We start from the raw sequence: 26,979 nt of genomic DNA on the forward strand, positions 1-26,979 counted from the left end.
TTTCATCTCCCTTTATAGATGTCATTTATCATCTAAATGCCAGCCCTTTTAGCTTTTTGTTGACTGACAGGTGAATAAACAATACTGATTGCTGGCATGTTATTTAGAATTTGATCTTTCCTGCTCAGTGGAAGAAGATTTATTCTCTCCTTATTTTGCACAAAGTACTGACTGTACCCTGTAGTCCTCTTCACGTCTTACTCACTTGAATCCATGTTGAAAGGTGTTGCAGGGACATGTGTTTAGGTCTCATCTGAAAATCACACCATTCTTTCTGCCCACACCATTTCTATTGCCTTATTCAACAACATTTCTATAGAATACTACTGCCTCTGTACATAGAGGTTCCTTGTGATATTTTGAATACTCATTATAGAACACTCCAAACTGCACATTAGCTTACACTAGTGCAGAATTTCTCTACCTCATTTCAGAAAAATCACATGCCAAACTCAAAGCTCATAGCCAAGTCCACCACCATGTCATTTTATGTGGCCCTATAGATGCTGAACTACAATTCCTGTCTTCATCATCATTAGACATCATGACTAGAGCTGATGCAAATTGTGATATAGTAACATCTGGAAGGCTGCAGTTTGTTCTGTTTAATCAGGATAGTGGGGTTTGAATTTAGATACAAGGCTTGTAGATAGCATGTGGGACTTTAAAATGTTCTTTAACCTTTCCACAACCTCAGAGCCCCAAGTTTATTTATTTATTTACCACATTTGTATCCCTCTCTTCTCAGCCCCAAAGGGGACTCTTGGGTTGCAATTCCCATAACTCCCAGTCCACATGGTGGATAATTAAAAGTGATAGGAGTTGTCATTCAATGACCCAAGTTGGCTAAAAGCTAAAGAGCACCAACTGCTATGTGAAACAAATAAATCATAGTTGGCCCTCTGTGTCCATGGATTTTCTGTTCATTGATTCAGTGACCCTTTGAAGACCTTTGACATCCCTGATCTAAATGCCCTTTCCTCAAGAGACCCTATGCATGCCAGTTAACACATCAGTAGGGACTAAGCTAACCCTAGAAATCTGACAGCACTGATTCCATCTCAAATCTGAATGTTTTGACTTTTACTTAGAGGGCAGACTGATAACTTAGAAATAGGTTAATTTATGTTTTGTAAATTCTGGTAAATTCTGCTCAAAACCAAACTGAAACAAAAATCTCACTCATCCCAAATACTCCAGAGCAATTGTCCACCCATTCTCTCAGTCTTACAGGGAGCCATTATGGGAACGCTAACCGTGCATCACTAAAGCTACTGCATCAAACTATGCCTATCATTAACAATGTGAATGATTGCCAGAGCACTTTGTCATGTGAGCTCTCAAGTTGTAAACACATATCTCCAAAATAACTTATATCATTGTATATCATTAATTTGGTTTCCCTTTCCTGCAAGCCTGGGAAGGGAGGGCTATTTACCACCCCAGTGAAGCCTCTTGAAAGGATTCACTCCCGGGACTAGTTATAGTGGGTAGAGCCTGTTCTTCAGGTTGCTGTTCCTTTGGCTCCTGCATTGAAGCTTAATCTGTGGCAAGAAATTGGGATGTAATTTAACATTTCGGTGTTCACTTAAGGCACCCATTTTTGTGAAGACCAGGAACAGGAACCTCTACCTGTGAGTTCAGTCAACTGATGTGGGGATGAACAGAAATGGCCTTGGAGCTGCATGGGAATTCAAACCCTTGAAATCTCTTAACTGGGGTTTGAATACTCTGTGCAGCTTCCCTAAACAGTGCCCTGGTTATGTGGGGAACTCAGGTGTCTCGCCTAAGTTAGCTGAGAAGTGTGTCTTGAGGGGCCACTGTCTCAGCTTATCCAACATCAAGTTCAGTTGGTTGCAGTTCATGAAGAAAGTTTAAATAGGTAACTATTTGATAAAAGTTGTGCATAGTTATTCCAACACAGTTGCCTTGTCTCATTATTCCATTGTGGGTGGGCAAATGCCAAATTTGAGTTCATCCATGCTGTGGGACTTCTGATTTGTTAAAGTTGGACAGCTGGAAGACAGTTGGCTGGTAGAGATTCAGCTCATTTGGAATGTGGTACCGGAAGAAATTTCTGAGGGTACTATGAACTGTCAAAAAGATTATTAAATCTTTCTAAATACAAAGCAAGGCTGAACTCTTCCAAGAAGTCAAAATGACTAAACTGACACTTTGGACAAAATAAGAGATGTTATTATTATAAAAAGACAACAACACTTAATAAAGTGGAATGCAGAACAAAAAGAGAAGGGCCGCATTATATGTAAATTGACCCAATCATGCAAGCCATAATCCTGAGTTTGGAAGATCTTAGCAGGTTTTCATGGCGGTCACCTTAAGTCAAAGCCAATGTGATGGCAATTAAGAACAATACATAAAATATGTGCTCCTGAAGATGTTGGAAGCTGTAAGTAATGTGGGCATTAGCCAGACATTACTTAACATTAGCAGAAGATCCAGCAGTTTCTTCTTTTTAGTTTTTCAGTAAAAATTAAGTATTTCTTCTGATGTACTGAGCTGTTCGTAAGAATTTAACCAACCTGAATGAGATGAACCTTAGAGATATTCTGGAAGTCTGTTTCCATAGGGCAGAAAGCAACATAACCTTTTGTTCCAGAGAGAACATAATATGCTATGAAGAAAGTGTTAAGTAAGAGCTGCCACTTTCTGTGCCAGGAAAGTTGATATGCTATGCTGTATGTGGATGTTCTGTGGGTTGCAATGGATTAAAAAAAGACAAAATGGAAAACCATGGTCAGTATGAAGAATTGAGGTATGCTTAACAGAATGCTGTGGTTTTTTCATATTTTTTGTTATATGTGCCTATATTCAGCTATAGTATCAGTTTTGTTGAGGGATGTATATGCCCAGGTATGAGAAAAGGTTTTGTCGCTGACTATGGACTCTTAAGGCAATCTTTTCCCTTGGCTCCCAGATGTTGGACAACAGTGCCCACGATCACTACAAGTCAGCCTGATTAGTTATCAGGGATGATAGGAGTTTGAATCTAATAGCAACTGTGGTTGAGGAAAAGCTCCCTTTAGATGTAACAGGTAAAGGAGAATCTAAGTGGAATGCATTGATATTCTTATAAGAGTCTGTTGACTTAGATTTCTGAGTTTGATTAAATCTGAGCTACTGACAAGTCATGCCTAGGGTTGGAGTGGGGGCAATTTGCCTTTATACATCTGATCTCATGTCTATTTCCCTTCCCCTTCATACGAAAATGGCTGGAAAGCTGAGACACTATAGTTCTTAAGATGTTGAAGTTCATAGCCCATCAGCCTTAGTTGGCATAGCCATTGGTTAGGAATTATGTGGGTTGTAGTCTAGCAACAACTGGAAAGCTAAATAATTGAAGGACACCGGTATCCCGAGTAAGGAAATTGTATATGACTAGTCTTTCTTTTTTTCAGAAATAGATCTATTTGAATGCTTTCTTTTATTACTATCTTACCAAATATATAGAAATGCATGCTTTTTGTGCTTATTTATCCGCTCTTCATTTTAAACTATTTAACTGGCTTTAATTATTTGAACTGATAGATCAGTGTTGTAATTTCCTGTATGGTATGATTCCTTGTGGAATTGCAGGACATACATCTATACACATAATAAAAGTGAAAATATGCATGTGTATGTGTGGCTGGGGTGTCCACTTAGACAAGCTCCTGCCTCCACAAACAGCTATAGCTCCCACTACTCAGGAGAGACCAATAGCTCTCCCTCCAGTGACACTGCAGGTTATCATATCCATGATCATGTACAAGAGCCTTGCAATGTTCTCCGCAAGCACCATAGTGCCCACCACCCAAGTGAAGGCTTTCATATGGGGACAATTTCATCTTAGAATTTCTGTTTTTCCTCCACCACAGACATACACTTCACTTCACTTCACTTCACTTTATTTCTTAATTAGTCGCTCTCCATCAAGGTGCTCCAAGCGACTAACAATTTAAAATAGCATTTACACAATCCCAGTGCTTCTGAATCTCTCCATTGGTTTGAAATTTGCATGACCCCTACCACTCCCTCACCCTTAACCCTTTCCTATTCTTTTCTATGGCACAGAGCAAACAGCATGATCAGCAACTGAACATACTAGAGAGGTTTGGGGAGAATTCACCATGATTTATGGGAGTTGTGGGTACTAGGATGTCTAGTTCATCTGAAATCTAAGAGCACTCTGAACCTCACCAAGAATGGACCTGGAACTAACCTGGAACACATGACCAGCAAAAAAATACTGGAGGTCTTTGGGGAAAATTTACCTTGATTTGGGAGAGCTGTCGTTCACCTAAATCCAGGGAGCACTGTGAACCCAAACACCAATAGATGTGGACCAAACTTGGCACACATACCTGATATGCCAAAATTTGATTACTGCTTTCTGGGAGTTGCAATTCACACACAACCAGGGAAACAGTGACCTCCACTGATGATGGGTCTGGTCAAAACTTGGCATAGAGAACTCTCATAGCCCACAAGGCCTCCACAATCTATGATTCTATGACCAATTCAACCTACTAGAGGGGTTTGAGGGAACTGAGCCAGAGAGCACACTGAACCCCACCGATGATGCATCTAGGGCCAACTTGCCCAACATAACAAACTTTAAGTACTGATGGAGTTTCTCGGGGTTAATCTGGCATGATGTGAGTTGTAGTTAATCCACAACCTTACGCATTTTGTACAATTAAAACATTGACTTTTTCAGATAACCCAGGCAATGCCGGGTACCCAAGCTACTTTATTAATAAAAAAACACATTTTAACACTAGTAAGCTGCCCAACTAGGAAGATGTGTGGCCATTAATGAAACAAAACTCTCATTTCTCCATTTCCTAATTTTTTTCTACCATGCAGTTTTATGGCTGAGGCTTCAGTATAAGGTTTATTTATTTCATTTATTTCATTTATTTACATCCCGTCCTTCTCACCCGAGGGGACTCAGGGCAGTTCACAACAAAGGCACATGTTCTGATCTCATTAGTAATCCCATTTGAGCATGGGTCTGTATGTGCCTTCAATTTCTTGCTGGCTTCTGACAGTCCCATGATTTTTCCCCCCTACAGTTTTCTTAGGCCAATAATATTGACAAGTGTTTTGCCAGTTCCTTCCTTCTATACAACCCAATGATATTAGTAGGCATCTCATTTTCTGTACAAGCGATAATTGGATTTTGAAAAAAGTGGCTTGTTGTGGAAACAAGGATTGGAGAGAAAGCTTCAGTGAAGGCTCCTTTTCCCCATGATCACTCTTTACCTTCCTAGAGGTAAATTTCTCTTACTTCCTGTTGCCTATTTTTAACTATGAGTTGTTTGTATGTCATTTGCTTGTAAGTTGTAGCTGCCTGCACTCTGGTCTGCCCCTAAACTTTTCTCTTAAATTTATTTATGTCTTTGTGTGTAAAATATATATTCACAAAATAGCTAATAAATACCACAGCATTTTGCACTAGCTGAAGACTTTTCGGTGCCAAACTGTAGTCCTGCTGTAGAAAAAAAGAACAAAAGAAAGATGCCTCTTCCTTTCTTTGCCAAAAGGGCATCTCATGGCTCACCATTATTGCATTCAGAGCCTGAAGATATATTTGGATTATGTATTAATAATGGCCATGCAGCATAGAGAAGGAAACCCACATACTGCCTGTGACCGGGGGTGGGAACTGAATTGTGAAGAAAAATAGAGTGGTGCTCTGTGTGTCATAGATACCGTAACTCAGAATGAGTAACAAAGATAATATTGTCTGCCCTTACAGCAAATCAAGTGTGCTTTTGTTTCTCATTTTATTCTGGGCAATCACTGAAGTTCAGAGAAAAGTCACTGAGTCAATTTTAATGCACTTATTAACCGCCATTCTCAGCCCATAAGGGCGACTCAATCGATGCATATTATTATTTTTTCAACACAGAGCAGGTGAACCAAGAAATTAATTTCCTAATTGCTTAACATGCATTAATAATTTTCTCCCCACCATTATAAGGTTTATTTATAGAACAAATGTGATTACTAGGTTCTTGTGAGTTTTTTCGGGCTATATGTCATGCTCTAGAGACATTTTCTCCTGACGTTTCGCCTGCATCTATGGCAAGCATCCTCAGAGGTAGTGAGGTGATTAGTTTAGCATATCAGTGCATGAAGGAGTATTTGTGTTACATACATAAATGTATGTAAAGAACAGAGACACTGAGATTTTGCATGCCAGGGAAGGTGCAGTTGCAAGAATATGTTATCTTATAACCATCATGTTGAGCTTGCCTTAAGATGTTCCATGTACTGCTAGTTGACTTACTTACTTTTACTTAGGCAATCCCTCATTGTCTGAGTATGATGGCTTTCCAAGTTTAGTGTCTTAGTGGTGGATGCATCTGTGACCTGTGGAGCCCTATTCTTGACCTGCATATTTATCTACAGTGAAGACATTGTTTCCAGATGGAAGGTGGTCCTGGTCAGGGTTGACTTGATGCGCCTTTCTCTTGGCACATTTCTCCCATTCGTCCTCCATTTGTGCCTCCTCAAATTCCACAGCACTGCTGGTCCCAGCTGACCTCCAGTTAGAGCGCTCGAGAGCTAGGGCTTCCCAGTTCTCAGTGTCTATGCCACACTTTTTAAGGTTAGCTTTAAACCCATCTTTAAATCTTTCTTCCTGTCCACCAACATTCCGTTTTCCATTCTTGAGTTGGGAGTAGATTAACTACTTTGGAGACAATGATGAGACACAGCACGGCCAGTCCAACGGAATTGATAGTATCTCTTCAATGCTGGTGGTTTTTGCTTCTTCCAGCATGCTCACATTTGTCTGCCTGTCTTCCCAAGAGATTTGGAGGATTTTTCAGAGGCAACATTGATGGAATTGTTCCAGGACTTGAGTGTGACGTCTGTAGACAGTCCATGTTGCACAGGCATATAGCAGGGTTGGGAGAACAATAGCTTTATAAACAAGCACCTTGGTATCCCTACGGATGTCCAGATCCTCAAACACTCTCTGCTTCATTCAAAAGAATGCTGCACTCACAGAGCTCAGGCAGTGTTGCATTTCAGTGTCAGTGTTGACTTTTGTGGAGAGGTGGCTGCCAAGATAGCAGAAATGGTCAACATTTTCTCATGTTGATGAGAAAAATGAAGCTGTGTTTTTGGCATTACAGAGGGATTGGCTGGTGACTGCTGTAAGAGCACTTTGATTTTTCTCAAGCTTCAATGAGAAGCTGAATTAGCACACAAAAAATTAGCACACAATACATTGAGAAGATCAGCACACTGAGGAGATGTTTGACATTGTGCCTCCACAAATTTGATGTGTTACAAAGATTTCTGGGATGACAACTGAAATCTATTTTTTCCCTAATACCTATGTGCTGGTATTTTTCCTAAGGTATGCCCTCTCACCTTTGGGTTTGGTATGTCAGCATTCGAGTCACTTACATACAGAGCTTGGAGAACTGTTTTTTTTTCCAACTATAGATCTTAGAACTTCCTAGAACAGTGGTTCTCAACCTGTGGGTCCCCAGATGTTTTGTCCTTCAACTCCCAGAAATCCTAACAGCTGGTAAACAGGCTGGGATTTCTGGGAGTTGTAGGCCAAAACACCTGGGGACTCACAGGTTGAGAACAATTGTCCTAGACAGAATGATGAGGGGATTCCAGGATTTACAGTCTAGGCTTTTTCATTTCTCTTTCAAATAATGAAGCTGGAGGAATTCTTCCATAAATGTTTCTAAGTGCAATCACTTTTTTTTTGTTTGATGAGCAATTTGAAAAACTGCAAGTTGCCTCTGGTGTGAGATAATTGGCCATCTGCAAGAACGTTGCCCAGGGGATGCCTGGATGTTTTGATTTTTTACTATCCTTGTCAGAGGCTTTTCTCATGTCCCCACATGGCAAGCTGGAGCTGACACAGGGAGCTCATCCACGCTCTCCCCAGATTCAAACTTCTGACATGTTGGTCCAGTCCTGCCAGCACAACGGTTTAATCCATTGTGCCACCGGTAGCTCATAGTGTAATCAGTAACAATTGCTGACCTGCCATGGGAAACATCATGATCACAAAGTGGTTTTCCCAGGGTGACTTGCAAGATTGACTACTACCAGCTTGAGTAGACAGCTGTCAAGTGGGAATGAGTATTACAGTATCTGTCAGGGGAGTTTTAATGAGCCTGCAGCATACAATAGTTTTCAGTGCTGAAAATCCCTCCCCCCCCCCATTCCTACCCAAGGGCAGCGGTCACTTGCAGCAAAGGAGCAAGGTATAGAGCACTTAAATCATGGTCTTTCTGGTAACATCACTAGTTGCAATAAGGCAAAGTAAGAAATGTAATGCTAGATAGCATTTAATTAAGGGAGTGAGTAAGAAAGCTGGGAAATGCTATCTTTTCTTCCTCCAGACCTCTGCTGAAAGGGATGAATCTGCAAAGTACTGCAGTTCATTGTTCTTTGAATTGAAGGCTTGTTAAATTTTGAAATATCCTGCTATTCTGTGTTTCCTTTGTCTCTGTGGGTGGCACTAGTAATATCATCAGCCCTAGCAACTACAAGTATTAGATCTCAAGCACAAAACCATATCCTTATTCAGTGCGATTGGTCTGAAATCATCTGCACAGTTGATTTCCCTCTTTTCCTCTCCCTAACTATCTGGATTACTTGACAAACTGATTATGTTACTCGAGCAGTGGTCAGACTAAGACACAGGAATCCAATTGCAAATCCCTTCTCAATGATGAAGCTAAAGTGGGTGTTTTGGACTCATCAGGATCTCTTGGCCATAGCTAACATGCCTGGCATCAGGTTAAAATTAAGGGACAAAGAAGCCATTGAAATCCACAAGCATGTGGACAATTTCAACAGAAAGGAGGAAAACATGAAAATAAACAAAATCTGGCTGCTAGTATTTAAAAACTCTAAAATCAGGTCAGTAAATAAAGAGGAACACTCAGAAATGGGCATTCCTGACATGAAATGATCAGGGCCAGGTAACACCTTCCAACAAAGGATTCCCCCAGGCAGAAACAACAAGGCTTTGAAGTTGCAAAGCCATTCAATGCTAATCAATGTGGTCAGTTGCAGCATTCATACTTGCCTGAAGCAGACAAGAGTTCTTTCTCCCACCCTGGACATTCCACAGATACTGTATATAAACCACACTTGCCTAGTTTCCAATAGACCTCAAAACCTCTGAGGATGCCTGCCATAGATGTGGGCAAAACATCAGGAGAGAATGCTTCTGGAACATGGCCATGCAGCCTGGAAAACTCACAGCAACCCAATGAAAGGACAGTCTGTACCTATGCTGCATTGTGCTCTCTGAAGAAATGTGAGATAGACAAGTAACAAATAAAGGACAAATACCCAGGGACAGTGACGTTTTCAGAGACATCTCCAAAATGAGGTGTGTGCCTTTGTGGGACTGCCAAAAACACATGAGTCATTAAAGGACAGGTGATATGATCAAACTACAGCTCTCTATTCTTGATGCTCAAGGAAATTAGAATCCTGGCTTGAATCTCCAAAATCAAAGGCAGATGGAGTGAAATAAATCCATTCTCCAACATGTACGTGAAAAGATTGCAAGTACAAAGGCTAAGTTAATTAACTTAGCATATATTAGGGAGGATAACCAATTTGTGTTCAGTGAGTGTAAGTAATATAAAATATACTCAATTTTTTTAAATGCTCCTCTAGAGCTGTGGTGTCTTGGCAGAGTAATTTATACCTACATTGTCTGGAAAAGATGCTCCTTTATAGTTATCAAAAATCAGCCATCTGTATTAATTGTAAAGCGGAAATTATTTGAATTTCCAGATATCCTTCCCATGGTAATTTTTGGGATTTTCTTTTATGTAGTAATCAATTCATTTTGGTCCCTAGCTGCTAAATATTCATCCCTCCCCACGAGGAATGGTAGGCAAGATATATTCAAACCAATGGAATGATCTCTGTTGCCAGTCTACTGCTGTTCTGTTCTGCTTGCTTTCCTACAGAACACCCTATTATTGGCATTGGGATTGTTTAATAGGGAGTAGGAATTTTAAATCAGAAACCATCAGAATTCCTGTCAGACAGCACCATGTCATTTCTGGCACAAAAGGGCAGTAGTTATGATGGCTAAATTAAAGGTTTAAGTAAATGTTCTGAATTCTCCAGTCCCATTCTCACTAAGCGGATCAGTCAATCAGTCTAGAGTTAAGCATTTATTACCATGTCAAAAGCTGAGTGGAAATAGCCAAGTTCTTCATGTCAGTGTGAAATCAAGAGCTTTTGGCAAGGGCGCTATGGCCTACTGTAAGAACAGATAGATGGTGGCAGTTGTTTTTCCTTCCCCAATCGCATACAGTGCATCCTCTGCTGTATGAAGCAAAGCTATGCTTTGTATTCTTTAGGAAGATTTCTGCATTGACTGATGGAGACCAAATTGCGATATTGAGATGCTTTTATTGTAAAAAAAAAGATACACAAATTAGTGTAATCAATCATTCAATCAGTGAAACCTTTATTCGGTGTTCAAAAAGCCCTGGCCCTTGAATCAAAACATCCGGGCGTCCCCTGGGCAACGTCCTCGCAGATGGTCAATTCTCTCACACCAGAAGCGACTTGCAGTTTCTCAGGTCGCTCCTGACATGAGAAACAAACATAAACAATTTGAGCCAGATATAAAGCTAACAAAAGTAGACCTGCTGATCAGCTCTGGAAAAATACTATACACAAAGGCAGATTTGCTGTAGAGAGAAATCTCCAAATCAAGCAGAGGATATTTCCTTGGATGTCATCCATCTATGGAAGGCAGACCTTGGACCTAATACAATTTTATATGCTGTCCAAAAGCAATATTCTCTGGGCAATGAATAACAATAACAAAGAATGAAACATAATATATCAGACATCCAAAGAGGTGCAAGTCTGAGAACAAGCCAAGAGATTAAAGACAAAGATCCACCCAGAGGAAAAGTGTTCTTGCTATACATCAAGGGAACCAGTGACTACCAAACACAGCATTGTCAAAACAGGAATCAAGGAACATGAAAGGCACTGCAGACTAATTCAACCAGAGAAGTCAGCCATAGCAGAACACCCGATGAACCACCCTGGACACAACATATTATTTGAGGACACAGGAATGTTGGACTACTCTAAGAACTACCATGTCAGACTACACAGAGAAGCCATTGAAATCCACAAGCATGTGGACAATTTCAAGGTGGAAACCATGAAAATGAACAAAATCTGGCTACCAGTATTTTTAAAAACTCTAAAATCAGGACAGTAGATAAACACTCATAAAACAGGGGCATTCCTGACATGAAATGATCAGGGCCAGCTAAGACTTCCTAACAAAGGATTCCCCCAGATAGAAAGCAACAAGGCTTTGAAGTTGGAAAGCCATTCAATGCTAATCAATGTGGTCAGTTGCAGCATCCATACTTGCCTCAAGCAGACAAGAGTTCTTTCTCCCACCCTGGACATTCCACAGATATATAAACCCAATTTTCCTAGTTTCCATCAGATCTCACAACCTCTGAGGATGCCTGCTATAGATGCAGGCGAAACAACAGGAGAGAATGCTTCTGGAACATGGCCACACAGCCCAAAAAACTTATAACAATCAAACAAAATATAAGTTATAAAACAATACAGAATGGGGATAGTGATCTCTAAAATGTCAAAGAATTATATAAGTATAACAAAAATGAAAACAGTAGCCGATGTTAGGTTTTAAAAGTTAAATCCTTTTATATGAATCCTGGAAAAATTAAAGTATTGCAACATGAGACAATGAAATGGGAACCAGGAAAACTTCTGCAGGAAGAGCATGCCATCACAAAATTGTTCTTTCTCTAGTAGCCACTCAGCCACACTTCATCTCACCTCATCAGACTCACAGGAGCAGAAATGATTTGATATTTTGGTTTAATGACGACTTCTTTTGCTTCATTATACCAACCTCTATGTTAGTTCAGAATTTTCCCAATAGATCCTGCCTTCTCTAATTTTCCCTCACTGGCTAGCATCCTGTTAGTGACATTTGCCTTCATCTCTTGCACTCTACCTATATTCCTCTGCAAATACCATAGTTTGGCCTGAGGCCCCACTGCAGAGCGTACAAAGGCCCAATGTGGAACATGTGGTGAGGTGCAGTATACATCATCAAGTATAGGTACTGTGTAATGCAAGGACAACTTAATTTTGTTGTAAGTTATTTATTTATTTATTTATTTATTATTTACCATGTTTATATCCCATCCTTCTCACTCCGAAGGGGACTCAAGGCAGCTCACAACAAAGGCACAATCTGATGCCTTGAATACATATAAAAATCAAACAACATATACTTTAAAATCACATAATTAAAACATCTCTGATGGCCGAAAGCGAGGAGGAGCTGAGGAGCCTTCTAATCAAGGTGAAAGAAGAAAGCGCAAAAGCCGGGTTGCAGCTGAACGTCAAAAAAACCAAGATTATGGCAACAAGAATGATTGACAACTGGAAAATAGAGGGAGAAAATGTGGAGGCCGTGACAGACTTTGTATTTCTAGGCGCAAAGATTACTGCAGATGCAGACTGTGGCCAGGAAATCAGAAGACGCTTACTTCTTGGGAGGAGAGCAATGTCCAGTCTCGATAAAATAGTAAAGAGTAGAGACATCAGACTGGCAACAAAGATCCGCCTAGTCCAAGCCATGGTATTCCCTGTAGTAACCTACGGATGTGAGAGCTGGACCTTAGGGAAGGCTGAGCGAAGGAAGATCGATGCTTTTGAGCTGTGGTGCTGGAGGAAAGTGCTGAGAGTGCCTTGGACTGCGAGAAGATCCAACCAGTCCATCCTCCAGGAAATAAAGCCCGGCTGCTCACTGGAAGGAAGGATACTAGAGACAAAGTTGAAGTACTTTGGCCACATCATGAGGAGACAGGAAAGCCTAGAGAAGACAATTATGCTGGGGAAAGTGGAAGGCAAAAGGAAGAGGGGCCGACCTAGGGCAAGATGGATGGATGGCATCCTTGAAGTGACTGGACTGACCTTGAAGGACCTGGGGGTGGTGACGGCCGACAGGGAGCTCTGGCGTGGGCTGGTCCATGAGGTCACGAAGAGTCGGAGATGACTGAACGAATGAACAACAACAACAAATTAAAACATATCACTTAAGGCAATTACTTACAATCACAGAGTCCAAAAGCATTCTATTGTGCAGTGATGCAGGATCTTGGATATTATTGAAAGGTCAAAGATTCAAAATACTCCTTAAATACAAATCCGAAAAGAAGGATCCCCTTTTCCAGTGGAGAGGGCAAGGAAGGACACCATGAAAGTTGGATCTTTAAATTATAATAAGCTGTTTATTGCATGGCCAATACAAGATGGCAAAATGCATATACAATGCAATATACAATGCAATCAAAAGGGGCTGCAGAGCTTTTATCACTTTGGCAGTAAATTGAATACAAATTCTCATTGGTGTTCAAAGATCAATCATTTCATTGGTCTAAGCTGGCTATACAGATGCTCATTGGCTTTTTATGATTTTTGACAGACATGAATGCACACATGGGATCCTAACAATGGCACAGCTATAGTCTATTGTTCTCTGACCATGACTGTCTTAATGAATCAATCTTATCTCATGAACTAAAGCACAGACCAAATGCTTTTGTTACAGCTTTTGTAGAAGACTTGTAGCAAGTCTGTCCATTGTGTCCCCTCCAACTTTCCTGATTTGTTAAGTATGGTCCCAATGAAACTTCTGTGTTTTTTGCAGCTGTTTTGAAATGGAGAAGAGGGGAAATTGTTGTAGCCTCTTCTGGCATGTATGTTCTTCCTTAGTAACTTTGTCATATTAATTATACTCTGATGTTTGGCCATATACATTCTAGTTTTTATCTGTGAAATGTCAGCAAATATATTATTAAGCAATCTAACATTGATTGACAGTGACCCTCCCAGGTTTCAGATAAAAATCTATTTTAATCTACCTGCAGATAGCAAAGGTTCTAATAATAACTAAGTACAAACTAAGTTTATCTGATAGTTTTACCATTTTACCACACACCTCTCCGAATTTATCCATTCCTGTCCAAGCCCACAATACAATCCCCATTAAGTGAAGGTGAAAAATATTAAGATCAATCTTAGATTATGCCTGAGGAGTTTTATAGAAATTTATTTCCTTGCACTTTGTCCAGAACTTGAGAGTTTGCTGGTCCTAGTCTGGAGCCTCATTCGGGCAATTTCAGTCCACATTCTGAGCTGTTTGGTTGCAGGCTGGGCCTCAGGCTAAGTTCCTTCTCTAGTACTGATGACACAAAACTGGCCATATGACTACCATTGCCCTCTGGACATTCCCTCCCAAAAAGGGAGAGAAATAGCCTCTAGCAATTTATTTTGGGAAGGAAAAGAAGCTTCACATAACACAAGTGTGAATTGTAAGGATAATTAGTATGCTAAAATTGTAGCATAAAATGTTAGAATATAAGAATCATAAATTGCTTCTGATACTAAATGATAATTTCATTCCTCTCTTATAGATGATATATATGAATGTTTAAATACTTTAAGTAATGAAAATAAATGTAAAGGAAATGAAGAATTAGATGCAATTACTTAAGTGTAATAAAAACGAAGAATTAGATGTGTTGACCATAAATATGGGCATTGCCTTTTCTCCTGCCTCCTTCCCTGCAAAATATTAGATATCAATCAAGACTTAATTTACTAAGAATAACTCCACTATCCCCATCTTCCCTTTTTCTTTCTTACCCAACTTTTATACCTTTTCCCCTTGTGTGTGTGTGAAAAAAATGGAAATGTTATATATATAATCATAAAATGCTGTTTTAATCTGCAGGATGCCTGTCCTGTCCACTAAAGGTATCTTTAAAGTTAATAGGATTAATTGGTCTATTAGATTTTTTTCAAAATCAAGACACTGACAGCATAATTGCTTTTGGTTGACAAACTTATAGGGCTGTTCACCAATTTCAGGTTCTCAGACAATTATTATGTTTAAAATATAGTGAAGTAGGAGGCTTTCAAAATGTACAATTTGCAACTCTAAGTTCCAAATAAAACTTTGTTCATTACTGATGACAAAGGACCAACTGTATTGTTGTGAGTTTTCCAGGCTGTATGGCCATATTCCAGAAGCATTCTCTCCTGATGTTTCACCTGCATTATGGCACACATCCTTAGAGGTTGTGAGCTTTGTTGGAAACTAGAAAAATGGGGTTTATATATCTGTGGAATGTCCAGGGTGGGGGAAAGAACTCTTTGTATGTTTGAGGTAGGTGTGAATGTTTCAGTTGGCTACCTTGATTTGCATTTAATGGTCCAGCAGTTTCAAGGTCTGGTTTCTTATTGCCTGGGGAAATCCTTTGTTGGGAGGTGATTAGCTGGCCCAACTGTATTTTGAATGATTTAGAAGTATTAAATAGTTTTGAATCATATTATGATAAATCAAATTGCCTCCTTTTTAAATTAAATGTCTGATTCTCCAGTTGCATGGCAAAAAATAACTCCTAATGCATTTTAATTTCTGGATTTGCTGCTCATGCCATCCCAGGAGCCCCAAGCGTTGGCATTTTGCTTTTCTTTATTTTAAAATTGCATATTTTACAATGAAGTAATGACTGCCTGTCATCAGCAATAAAATAGTGGGATCTCTTGGAATAACAAAGTGATGGCAATATCATCCAGCTTAGAAACATTTGAAATTTAGATCAGGTTTGGATATAAAGGAATCAAAATCCCAGTAATGTAGACACAGGTATTCATAAAGGTTTTCAAAATAAAGCCAGTTGCTGGGAGTAAACAGAAACAACTTAAACTTCTGATACTCTGGAAAAGTAGAAACAAGAACAAATACAAAAATTCAAATAGAACTTGAGGATAATATTTTTTTTTTTAATTGTCCTGTTGATTTTAGTGGGTCTGATCTAGTTATATTCTGTGTAAGTCAGTGTACCTTCAAGGCATTTGTCAATTTATGGGGATCTTAAGAATGTCATAGAGTGTACTTAGGTAATTTCATATGGTGTTCTCAGTGGTGGATGGCCAGTTCCTTCCTCTGCAATGTCGCTTGGAACACCTGGTATCCATTGACGGTTGTCCATCCAAATACTAATCAGAACAGGCCTTATTGCAAGAACAAATGGGATCTGGTGAACGTAGGGTGTTGGGTTATATTCTGTACAGTGATAAACGTCCCCTTACACACATTATCACAATCCCATCATCTGTACAGTTTTAGGATACTAACACAAAGCAAAAGTTGGGGCTTTGCATAACACAGGGGGCATGAGTTTGGTGGGTGAATGTACACAACCCATTGCTGGTAATCTGGAAGCAAAAGCTAAGGAAGGATCCAGTTGTGTCTGTAATTATTGTCATATTTTTCCCTTGTGAGAAAGGATTGCAGCTGTTTCCTGATACTGTACCAGGTGTAAATTTGGGGGGTTTTGTAGGATGGAGATTGATTATTCCTTCTGTTCTTGGTGACAATCATCTTCAGTCCATCCCTTAAGTGCATTCACATTTGCGCAGCCATGGGCACCTATCATAGCATCTCTGCTTTCTCATTTATTTATTTACATAATTTGTATCCCAATCATATCAGCCCAAAGGCGAGTCTCAGCAACATCAGTACAACATTTTTAATGTGTTTGTAGAATTTGTATAGTATTTGTGCGTTTTTAACTGTGCTGTGACCTGCCTCAAGCCATGGGGAAAGGCAGGTAAGAGATAATAATAATAATAATAATAATAATAATAATAATAATAATAATAATAATTGGCGGCGGCGTCATTGTCAGCATTATTGAGTGACAGGCAGAGATCCTATACCATTCACTGTCAATCTTTTTCACCACAACAGTTATTTAGGCTAAAGTAGGTGGCAGGTGGATGAGCAAGAAGAAGTAAAAAGAACTAGCTCCAGAGGATCTTGTGAATTGTCTCCTGCTCAGCTATTGAGTTTCAGCAGATGGATGGCCATAGGTACCTTTGGCCCTAGGGACAGCTTCACTTGCTATGGGTGCTAGTGCTCATTGAATGTCTCGGGGGCAGTAGAAGTAGATTCAAGTACAATTAAACACACAAAACACTTGATTTATTCTGTCAGAGCTAGGGAGTTTACGGGGGGGGGGGGAGGTGGAGTAATTGTACCTTTGATAGGGAGATTTCTGGAAGTGTAGCTTTTAGGAGCTCTCTCCAGTTTTCATTTTTGGTAACTGTAACCCTCTCTAGACCTTTCCTTCTTTGTTCCTTTCCTTTCCCTTTCACGATGAAAAGTGACATTTTCATAGCAACAGAACAATGTGGTGGTATTATATAAGATCCGTATTGCTGCTGCCGAGAACAAAAGAATACCATAGGAATACTAGTGCTGGGTTATTCTGTGGGAGTTTGGTACTATTACATAAGGATATCATTTTATATTTCTCTGTGCCCTTTGAAGAGATGGCGTTACATGGGGAAGGATTCCTGTAAAGCAGCAGTTTTCAACTTGGCTTCATGTCTAGGACTGCATTTTCCAAAAACTGACCACTAGCAACAATGGCTAAAGCTTTTGGGAGGAGCTGCCTCATGTCTTTGCAAGGAAAAGCTGGTTAGGAATAATAAATAAATAAATAAATAAATAGGTAAAGAGAATTCCTAAAGTATGTGGAGGATAAAAGATTGAAGACCATTGCTTCACAATGATAGCTCTACCATCATTGTTAGGGGGGTTTTTTATTACTTAGTTTCAGTGTGCAGAATCTACCATCTAACTCAATATCGCTACTGACAGGAGCTCTCCAGAATCTCAGACAGGAATCTTTTCCTGTTTTATCTAATGATAGCTGGGATTACACCTGGTACACTGTGCATATAAAGGTGCAACTTTACAGTTATACCTCAGTTCTCAAAGTTCATGAGCATTATTTTTAACACAGGATTTGAGACCAGAGGTGGAAATAATATGGAAAGAGTAGAGATCTTACACCACAAAATACTGAACAAAGTCCTCCTTTCCTTCCAAAACCCTGGGAAAAGGGGCGGGTCTAAAGATTCTTAACAATGATTGCCAAGTTGTTGGCCCTATGATTGCAACCTTAGGGAAGCTACCTTATTGCAAAATGCATGGCTTAAACAGATTCATGCAAACTAGCAGTGCAAGAAAAGGAATTCAAATCTCCTGTCACTGCTGTGCCGACACAGAAAGTGTTTCAACATTTCAAAATGTTTCCTGTCTGTATTATATTTGTTTTATGTAAAGTGAGACAATGAAGAGTTAATGGAGGGAAATAGATATTTCAAATTATGTTATAATCTTGTACCCACCTCTTGGAAGTGTGCCTGTGAAAGAAAGGGACACTCGCAACTCAAAAAGATAGGCCCAATTGAAATAGCTACATTTACACAGTCATGAACTGCCTGTGAAAGGGTGGTGCATGGAGTTTCAAAAAGATTGCTGTTAGACCACAAGCATAAACAGCCAGTGCATAAACAGCCTCTAGTCGTAGTCATTCGCAAAATGATAACCCTGAAGCATAAGGCCCAATGAAATATTCTCCATTTGTTGAATTATTTTTTGGCTCAAAGTTAGTAAAACTTGATAATTTGATAACTCATTAAACCATTTGTAACTTTTTGTGTGTAATTCTAATATCTTACAATTATGACATCCATTGCTTGGAAATTGGATCCATCATTTTGTTACAAAATGTATATTATTATTATTATTATTATTATTATATTATTATTATAATATTATAACTTTATTTGTACCCCGCTAGCATCTCCCGAAGGATTCGATGCGGCTCACAATAGGCCGAAGCCCAACACAATGCTAAGGTGTGCTTAGCATTGTCCTGAAAGATAGTAAGATTTCCTTGAAATAATTTGTTTTCAGCCATTCAAAGTTCACACTGCATTTCAGTCTTAAAAGTATTGGGTTGTTTTAGGTTTTTCGGTCTGTATAGCCATGTTCTAGAAACATTCCCTCCTGACGTTTTGCCTGCATCTGTGGCAGGCATCCTCAGAGGTTGTGAGCTTTGTTGGAAACTAGGAAAATTGGGTTTATATATCTGTGGAATATCCCGGGTGGGAGAAAGAATGCTTGTCTGTTGGAGGTAGGTTAGCCGCCCTGAGTCCCTGTCTGTTGGAGCTAGGTGTGAATGTTTCAATTGGCCACCTTGATTAACATTTGATGGCCTGACAGTTTTTAGGTGTGGCTTGTTACTGCCTGGGAAATTCCTTTGTTGAGAGGTGATTAGGTGTTCCTGATTGTTTCTTGTCTGGAGTTCCCCTGTGTTTGAGGGGTTGTTTTTTTTTGTTTAATGTTATAATTCTAGAGGATTTTTTTAGTACTGGTAGACAGATTTTGTTCATTTTCATGTTTTTTCCCCCTTTCTGTTGAAATTGTTCACATGCTTGTGGATTTCAATGGCTTCTCTGTGTAGCCTGACATGATAGTTGTTAGGGTGATCCAGCATTTCTGTGTTCTCAAATAATTTGCTATGCCGAGGTTGGTTCATCAGGTTAAAATTATTCGGGTTCATCAGGTTAAAAGTATTTCTGCTTATCTCTTTGCTACCTTCAAGCAGCTGGAAGGGTGTGGCATTCTCCAAGCTCTGATGAAGATCTAATTTTATAAGCTAGAGAGTTGCTTCCAACTTTTAGAAGATCATCTCATGTCACTAGCCCACATTGAGCTAGTGGGACTATGAGCAAGAAATTCACCCAAGCAAAAGAATGTAACAATTGCATAAAAACTAAAATCTATGGCATGGCTTAAATGAGTGGCCACCTTTAAGGAGAAGACTGAGAGAAGGGAGAAATTTGCTTTCCTTTTTCACACAAACATTTTCTTCTGTTCCATTTTTAAAGTGTTTTTTATTCAGCACCAGAAACTGCTGCAGCGAATGCAGAAAACATTTCTTCAGCCATATGCATAGCCCATTGCTTTCCTTTGATTCTTTGTTTTCTTGTTTCTGTGAGAAGATAGCAATGTGCATACAAAACTAAAATGTGTTATTCATGGTTATGCGGCAGTACAGAGACAGATGTAACAGTTGGTGCCTCTTAAATTTTTAGGTTTCCTGATTCTTAATTTCTCTTCTTTTATAGTCCGAGATCGTGTACGATCAAAAATGGAAAGAGACATTTTGGCAGAAGTGAATCACCCTTTCATTGTAAAACTCCATTACGGTAAGATTCCTCCACAAATTATTCATATCTATCTTTGGAACTCTCTGATAGATTATCTAGGTATAGTTTTAAATCCCTTGTTCAATTACAGACTTTACTCATTTATCCTCAGTATATTTTCTACATATTTCAAGAACCTGATTTATTATTTCAGCCCTAATTAGTGGCAATATTCTGCTCTTTTTGGCAAAAATCCAAAAATGGGACCTAGAACAACTTGGGCTACTGTAGTTTCCCCACCCCTGCAATACGCCAAACTTGTGGAATGTGCAATGTGCACATGGTTTTTGCATTTTTGTTCCCTCACTATTCACTTTGTTGGCCGAACTGTCAGTAAACTTTCCTTGTGGTACAATATTCCTTTTCTCTTTCCCCTCATTTCTTTCTCATAGGGGTCAATTCCCCTTTCTTCATGTATATCAGCAATGGCGCCTAATAAATAGCAACAGTGGTCCATTGTAATCATTTTTGTAGCATATTTTATTATTTAACATCCAACATTGCCATCTTTTTTCCTCTGTAGCATTTCAAACAGAAGGGAAACTGTATCTTATACTAGATTTCTTACGAGGAGGAGATCTTTTCACCCGACTTTCCAAAGAGGTAAGTTTAGTAGAATAATTTCTCTCTGTGTGAAAATCAAATCAGGGTTCCTGCAAGAGTTCCTGTTTTTCCTAATTGTCCATCTGAGGATAAACTAAAGTAGGTAGGCAGGCAGAAAGGTTGTAAGAGGTGGGCATGCTTATCAAAGCACCATCTGTAGAAGAATAGAGCAGTTGGAAAAGGGAGTAATTCCTGCTGCTAACAGCTTGCTTGGAAGGAGGAGAGGAATTCTCTTGATATCTCTCTTAGAATTGGCCAGGTGGCCATCCATCACAGCCCTTCTTTCTTCTTCGTCCATGAAGTAATTTTGTACCTGAAATATATCCTGGCATCTAACACAATTGAAAAATTCTGCTCCCTGCTGAAATATGAATGCCTGAACTCCAACACCAGCAGGTGGTGATACCACTCTAATTATTTTAGCCATGGTGTTGACCTTTTGCAGAAAAAAATGCTTAAAACAAGATGTTAATTAGTTTTTAGGTTTTTTAAAGAAGAAGAAAAAACTGTGTAGTCCTATACATGATTATTCCTTAAAGCAGACTCTGTGTAATGGGGAAACACTCATTCCAGAAAAATGCCTATAGAGTTATGGTTCAGATTTTTTATTTTCTCCACCTTCTTAGCCACTTTTTTTTATATCTGTGCAATAAAGTCTATACCTCCCTCTCTCCCTGTCATTTTTTCCCTGTGTCGTCTAGGGTTAGTAATGGTAAAGGTTTCCCCTGACATTGTCTAGTTGTGTCTGAATCTGGAGGGTGGTGCTCACCTCCATTTCTAAGTTGAAGAGCCGGTGTTGTCCATAGATACCTCCAAGGTCATGTCGCCAGCATGACTGCAAGGAGTGCCATTACCTTCCCACCTCTCAATCTAGTCATATTTTCATGTTTTCGAACTGCTAGGTTGACAGAAGCTGGGCCTAACAGTGGGAGCTTACCCTGCTCCCCCGATTCGAACCGCCAACCTTTTGGTCAGCAAGTTCAGCAGCTCAGCAGTTTAACTCACTGCGCTACCAGGGGTTACACTGACATGCTATTTTTGATGTTGTTAGCTTCTGAAAACCCTTTCCCTGTGCAAGTGAAACTTATATTCCCATGGCTAAAATGCTACTCCAAATTCCTTCCTAGGTTTTCAAAAAGAGCCATCAGTGCTGAGAAACATGTTCATTCACTCCAGTGAATACTACCTTATCACTTAGTAGGAAAAATACATATAAAATGTTGGCATATAACCACCAGCATCATCAGGCTGTAAGCATCAGGGAGTAAATATACACTGCCTTTTCTCTTACCTGTGCATGTGGTTTTCCAACATTTGCTGTCTGGGTAAGCAAATATGACTGCTTAGTTTTCAATTCTGCCTGAACAGCTGTGGCAGCAGCATCAAACCAGGTGTATTGCTTGCCTTAGAACAGATGGGGCTTGAAAGTCTTTTCCCAAGAAGCAATTGTTTTGACCATAGGTAAATTGCTTGTTGGCTCTCTTCCTGTAAATTTCAATATCTTCTGTGACCAAGGTCAAGAAAATGTGACATGCAATCACCCTGCAGGTATTCCCAAAATGGATATGTATAGCATTCCATCTGTCTAAAAGGAAAAGGAGATGGAGCCATTGGGAAATGCAGGATTAAGTGTGAAAGTTTGCTTAATTAAGCTACACTTAAAAGAAAGACGTCCAAATTATGATTTCAAGTAGTTCCCTAGGGGCTGCTAGGTTTAGAAATAGTTATTTGAGTAAGGAGGAAAACAGTAGGGGGCCCATTTGCTGGCATGAGGAAGATTCATCATAGACCATAATGATACTGAGGAACAAAACATTATATCCATGCTTGCAGTATAATAACACAGTCTATTGAACAAATGGAAAGTTTATGCTTTAAAACAATGTTATCTGAAATGAGACTCATGAGCTCTGGGTGGTGCAATGCTGGCAGGATTTCTGACCGACAGATCAGTGGTTCGAAACCAAGGAGAGCGGGTTGAGCTCCCTCGGTCAGCTCCAGCTCCCCATACGGGGACATGAGAGAAGTCTCCCACAAGGATGGTAAAGCATCCGGGAGTCCCCTGGGCAATGTCCTTGCAGGTGGCCAATTCTCTCACACCAGAAGTGATTTGCAGTTTCTCAAGTCATTCCTGACACAAAAAGACAAAAACTCAGATGTACATGCAGTGGCCTAAGGTCTTTGGTAGAGCATCTCATGAAAGACCCAATCTTCCCCCCCTCCCCCAATTTTTCACTGATTTCATAAATTGCTGCTAACAGTGAAGGGGTGGTGATCTATATTAAGCTTGTTAGGAGAGGGATAGAGGGAAGACATTACAATCCTTCCCACAAAGATTGCTCTCTTCACACTTGTAGGGGGTTAGAGAATAGGCTGCTCTCTCCACACTTGTAGGGTGGTGGAGAACAGGCTCATAGTCCTTCCACACAGACAAGAGGATTGCCAGGGTTAGTGGCTGCACGCCCCATGTCCTCAATGCTATGTGGACCCTCTTAGAGTCCAAAATATTGTGCACATGTTTCAAAGTATAAACCATACATTTTGCTGTCATTCATGCTATCTTTTATTAATAGAAAAAATAGCCACAATCTTGCTTGGAGATAACAGATGTATTGCCTAGAATTTTTCACTCTTGAGGGGGATTTTTTTGTATCCAAAATGCCTTTTTAGCTCCTAGTTTAGAGGATGTATAGGGATCACAACAGTCCACCAAATCCTGCTTACCGGACAGCAACTGCTGATAACATTAGGGGGTCTGTCCCCCCTTTGCCAATCAGCTGACTGATGGCTTTCTGTCCCCCTCCCATGCTACATTAAGCACAAAGGAGAATTTCTACTTCTGTTGACTCAATACAGATCACTCATGGGAGGGGGTAGAAACATCAGTCAGTTGCTTCTCAATCAACTGACAAAACACATCCCCATTGATCACAGTGATTGCTACTTGGTAAGTGCAGATTGGAAAGATTGAGACAGGAGTCACTTCACTGCACTTTTAGTGGTTTTCATTTTCAAATGTAGCTGCCTTGTCATGACTCCTTAAAAATACTCTTGTACAGATTTTTCACCCCCACATTTTCACTTGTCCTAAATACTGCTTTTTCAATAATGAACCAGCTCACAAAGGATTGCTGCACCCTTTGCAGATCAAAGTAAAGAAGCTCTCTTGAGTGGCTCTACCACTTGTTCCATTGTATAAGATATCTTGCAGATAATATTGATGATTTATAACTTATTCGGTTGGAAAATAGTGATTGAGTACATTTTTAGAAAAAAGTGTATCACCTTGTTTGGTTGTTGTTGTTCCATAAAGCTAAATTGTAATAGGCTATCAGTAAAGCTATTTTGAATGAGTCAGAAAATAAAGGCTATGCACCAGATTTATAGTTAAATTCATTTCTATGAGAAATCAGAGAGCAGCCAAGATTTGATATTGAAGAAAAACGTATTTTTAAACAGATTGAATTCAATCTAATTTCCATCTCTGTGCTTTTGAAAGGATGAATAGTTAACCTTCATGTTGTCAACCTTAGAATTTGCTGTTAGTTGCATTTTGGACCAAGATATTAACACTGGTTGCTAGTGAAAATCCAACATATATAAATCTGCTCTTATGCACTCAGTATTATTAACCATGGTTTTCTGTTTCTATCCAGGTAATGTTTACAGAAGAAGATGTTAAGTTCTATTTAGCCGAGCTGGCCTTGGCTTTAGATCATCTCCATAGTCTTGGCATTATTTACAGAGATTTGAAACCAGAAAAGTAAGTTACTTCAGATATACATGTATTGATTTTTTAATAGAGTTACCTCTGGTTTTTTCCTGTATAAAACCCAAAATTTCCTGTGCTGAAACTAATATTTCTGCACTGAAATATTATTTGCCATGAAAAAATGTTGTTTTCTATAGATGATATGTTGTTTTCTCTGCACGTGCACATTTTACACAGAACAAATACGCAATTATTATTTTAATGCAGACAAAATTTTCTGCCCAGAAACTAATATTTTTACATTGAAAGATTATTTTCCATTTGGAAAATTCTGTATCTTGCACAGAAACTGCTGTTTCTGCACTTAGCAACCATGCGGGAATTTTGTGCATAATAACTGTGACAATTCTCATGTGTCCAGGATTCTTTTTAGGGTTTCTCAACTCTAAAATGTGTGGTTTGGTTTTGTTTTCTAAATACATGTTTAGCATTCCTTATCCAGGATACCAAAGTCCAAAATATCCCCAAATCTAAAATTGTCTACATGGATGGTTGACATAGTGACACCATTGTTTTCTGATGGTTCAGTGTACACAATTTTTTGTTTCATTCACAAAGTTATTCGAAATTTTGTATACAGTTGCCTCCAGACTATGTATACAAGGTTTATATGAAACATAAATGACTTTCGTGTTTACACTTATGTAGGTATATGAATAGACATGTATTCCAAATCCAGAAAAAACAATCTGAAACCTAAAACACTACTGGCCCCAAGTATTTTAGTTAAGGGATATTTGACTTGTATTTTCAATATTTTTTCCTCCCTTGTATGGGACAGACAGTAGATTATTAATTATGTGTTTGAGTGGTTATAGCTGAGTGAATAAAATCAGTAACTGTGTTATCTTGTCATTTTCTCTTTGAGATTTGTTTGGTAGTAGATTGTGCCTAAGTCAGTATGATCTTGGTAATCTGTTTTGTCACTTGGTTCATAATGTGCTCTGAAAATTGCTGCCATAAATCCTTAAGCTGTACTTCTCTGACAAGTTTGAACCTTTTCAATTGTATCATAAGGTTTGGCTATAGGGTTTATGAGCTTTCAATATCAGCTGGAAAAATTTATAGGTCCATTATGTTGTTGACCATGTTTCAGAAATTGATTCTGTTGTATTGATTGGTCTAGACTGATAGCAAATAGCAAAGTGAGAAGTTGTATTAAGTCTTAATGAAACTTCCCAACTGCCACTCATTCACAAATCTAAGTGAGAAAAATGGCAACAGTGTATCTGGGGTAAAGGAGGACAGAAGCTGAGAAAATATTCTCTTAGGAAAGACATGAAGATAGCTGCATGCTATGGAGATATTGTTTTGAAAATAGTACATTTTCCCAGAAGTTGAGGTAATCTCCCCATAACATTCAAGGGAAAATGTACCATATATTCCGGCATATAAGACGACTGGGCGTATAAGACGACCCCCAACTTTTCCAGTTAAAATATAGAGTTAAGACAACTCCCATGCATAAGACTACACCCGCGTATAAGACGACCCCTGACTTTTGAGAAGATTTTCTTGGGTTAAAAAGTAGTCTTATACGCCAGAATATACTGTAATTGTTTTCCAAACACTGCATCCACTAGCAATGAAGGTGTACTTGTGGTAGAGTCACAAGTTTATTTTGGTACTTGATTATCCCAGGCTTTTCTCATCCCTGATCCACTTTTAATTAGTTTTCATCTCCGCAAACAGTTAGTGACTGCAGTTCTGTATGACTAAGTGTAATGCAGTCATTCTGTGTATGGACATATGCTAGGTAGAGCGATATACAATCTTCAAGACTTATCATTCAATGCCTTGTGAGGAGTGAACAAGATCAGTGAAGTATCTGGCTATTTCTCTGTAGCCAAATATGAAATGATTATAATAGTGCTAAGGTCTGTTGAGGCCTTCCAGCCATCTTAGTGCTGTAATCATTTCACGTCTGGCTACAGGGACACAGCCAAATGCTTCTCTAATTCTGCCACTCTCCATGAGACATGGAATGGCCATGCAGAGTGGCAGTCAGAAGCTACAAAATAAGTGTGGGAGGCTTCTTTTGACATTGTGGGATCATAAAATTAGAAGAGACCACATGGGACATTCAGCCCAACCCCCTGCGATATAGGAAAAACATAATCAAAGTACCCCTGACATCTAGCCTCTGTTTGAAAACCTCCAAAGAAGGAGTTTCCACCACATTTCGAGACAGTGAATCCCACTATTGAAAATGATGATTATTCTGTTTAATTCTATGTCAATGTTTATGTGTTATAGGTTTGAAATTTTACTTTTTAGAGTTGCAAGCCACTTTGAATTTCATTTTAAGAGAGGAAAGCAGGATATAAATAAATATAGTAATAATATAATGATGATGATGAGGCAGGAGGAGAAGAACCGAATTCTTTCCCTAAATGTTGGGAAGCAAGAATTGCATGCACATAAATGGT

General features: G+C 39.2%; 1 protein-coding gene across 3 annotated transcripts in view; it reads left to right on the forward strand.

Annotated features, from left to right (window-relative positions):
* The window catches only part of RPS6KA2 (ribosomal protein S6 kinase A2), a 279,666-nt gene that overhangs the window by 197,308 nt on the left and 55,379 nt on the right, over window positions 1-26,979 (forward strand). For all 3 annotated transcript variants that reach the window (XM_060753717.2, XM_060753719.2, XM_060753718.2), the window contains 3 exons: window positions 20,095-20,175; window positions 20,699-20,778; window positions 24,435-24,541. In XM_060753717.2, the coding sequence (XP_060609700.1) occupies window positions 20,095-20,175; window positions 20,699-20,778; window positions 24,435-24,541 (268 nt within the window). The remainder of the gene's footprint in view (window positions 1-20,094; window positions 20,176-20,698; window positions 20,779-24,434; window positions 24,542-26,979) is intronic.

The sequence above is a fragment of the Anolis sagrei genome, chromosome 1 (genome assembly GCF_037176765.1).
Source record: "Anolis sagrei isolate rAnoSag1 chromosome 1, rAnoSag1.mat, whole genome shotgun sequence".
Taxonomy (NCBI): domain Eukaryota; kingdom Metazoa; phylum Chordata; class Lepidosauria; order Squamata; family Dactyloidae; genus Anolis; species Anolis sagrei.